The sequence below is a fragment of the Aplysia californica genome, unplaced genomic scaffold, assembly GCF_000002075.1.
Source record: "Aplysia californica isolate F4 #8 unplaced genomic scaffold, AplCal3.0 scaffold00094, whole genome shotgun sequence".
Lineage (NCBI taxonomy): Eukaryota > Metazoa > Mollusca > Gastropoda > Aplysiida > Aplysiidae > Aplysia > Aplysia californica.
Window position 1 is genome coordinate 965,223 of NW_004797364.1, and position 2,210 is coordinate 967,432.

At 40.4% G+C, this 2,210-nt stretch overlaps 1 protein-coding gene across 1 annotated transcript in view; it reads right to left on the reverse strand.

Moving 5' to 3' along the window:
• The window catches only part of LOC101848577, a gene marked incomplete in the record, with an annotated part of 144,583 nt that overhangs the window by 75,732 nt on the left and 66,641 nt on the right, over nucleotides 1-2,210 (reverse strand). The window contains 2 exon segments of the mRNA XM_013080654.2: nucleotides 103-261; nucleotides 2,047-2,145. Of these exon segments, the coding sequence (XP_012936108.1) occupies nucleotides 103-261; nucleotides 2,047-2,145 (258 nt within the window).

A 2,210-nucleotide genomic window follows, 5' to 3' on the forward strand; every position in this document is an offset into this window, starting at 1 on the left:
TACACACACACACACACACACACACACACACACACGTGAGCGTACACACACACGCACACACACACACACATACGATCAACCACACAATTGACAAGAACCCACTGAGAATGCATCCTGTGCTGTTGGTATAGCCGTCTCCCTCTGAGTCCTCTGGACACACACAGTTAAAGCTGTGGCCATCCGCAGCGTCAGTGCAGTTAGCCAGCTCGTGGCAGCTCAGGTACCGCTGCAGACTGCAATGGCCTGGACGGTAACCCTCAACTGTGATCCAATACACATAATATAGTGAGAGATGTGGGGATAGGTAACCTTGAACTTTGATAAATACATACAATGAATGATGTGGGGGTAGGTAACCTTGAACTGTGATAAATACATACGATGAATGATATGGTGATAGGTAACCTTGAACTGTGATAAATACGTAATAAATTCCTCGTACGTACAAAGAAAGATGTGGTGATAGGTAACCGTAAACTGTCGTCGTATAATAGTGAGACATGTCGTTACCTCAGAATTACAAAGTTCTATCTGCTTAACGCCTAGTTTTGAGAAATTTTGACGTCAAAATTTGTGAGTTTCACAATATAATCAAGATTTTTCGAATGCAATTCTTTGAATGTCTTGATAACAGCTCGAATATTCTTACGATTTTGATAGAGCAGACATCATTTGGTCTTAGTAACCCACAACGGCCAGAAATGTCAGATATAACTTAAACTTTGTAATTCTGAGGTAGCGATGTGGTGATAGATGACCGTCAACTGTGGTTGTATATTATAGTGAGAATTGTGGTAATAGATAATCTTCATCTGTGGCCAACATAGTGAGAGAGATGTGGTGAAAGGCAACCTTCAACTGTGGTCATATATCATCGTGAGACATGTGATGACAGGTAACATTCAGCTGTGATAAATACTTTGAATGATGTGGTGACAGGTAACCGTTAACTGTGGTCATACATGATAGTGGGAGATGTGGTGATAGGTAAAGGTCAGCTATGGTTATACATTATAGTGGGAGATGTGATGATAGGTAACCTTAAATACAATACATGAGGAACTGATAGGTAAACTTCAAAGGTAATAAATTGCAGTGAGAGACCTGGTGATAGGTAACTTTCAGCTGTGATAAATACAGAGAGAAATGAGGTTTTTTTCTTAAAAAGACTTCAATGTGCCTTAGGCTCCTGATGTTTTTCAGATCGCTTCAATTGTTTTTGTTTTTCTCTAGCTTTTAAATTTAAAAAAATTCACCATTTTTTCGTCTAAAGAAGTTCCAAAGTGGACATCATTTATTGAGTATGCATTGAGAATAACATAATGTTATGAGTCGGATTATGATGTGAGACAGTATTCTAAGACTCAATGAGTGTACGATTAATTCGTTGAGGGCCGGCGATCTGGGTATTCGACAACGCTTGAAAAAAGGAAGAGACCTAACTGCACCATGCATGCAGATTTTTAAATTCTGTCTTCTTAATGTCAGACTTTAAAAGGCAAAGAAAACCAAGGACACGGTATACATTATCTAAGCAAATGCATGTTTCCCAAGTGTGTATGACGCCTCAAAATGTGCTGTTACCCCCCGGGGCAGTGCCACTGACTGTAGTGTCTTTAGACCATTCCCAAAGGGGGGACATTTCTCGTTCAAGCACAGTAGAATTGTAAATGGGCTGATTCATGTCCGCTCATAACTCTGCCTAATCTACAACAGGGAACTGCTGCTTTTTCTTTCCTAATCCTTACTATTGTCATTTTCCTCTACTTCTTTTGCATGTTTGTCACACTTGAGACCTGCTATTTCCGGGGTGCCTTTATAGTTGGAGCAGAACTTGTGCTGTTGAAGCTAAAGAGGTGAGCAGAGTAAGTCTGATTCCCTGTAAAGATTTCTCTGTTGACACTCACCACTTGGCGCTCATATGACCTTATGCAGTTGCAAGCGCCGTAAAACCCTCTACTATATTTTTTTTTTAATGTGCTGTAACATTGCCGACTGGACATTACCATTGTATTAGTCCGCCCCGTTCTAATAGAGTTAACTCACGGATGCATGTGTAAGGCGAAGGTTCTTCCTCCGTGGGTGGGAGTTTGTAGCAGTACGTGTTGTCCTCCTGACACGGGTTTGCATCGCAGGGATCGATTTCTGAAAATAAACAATGAATTAAAATCGTCGAAGATGTCGATGATTTCTTCAAATATATATATATA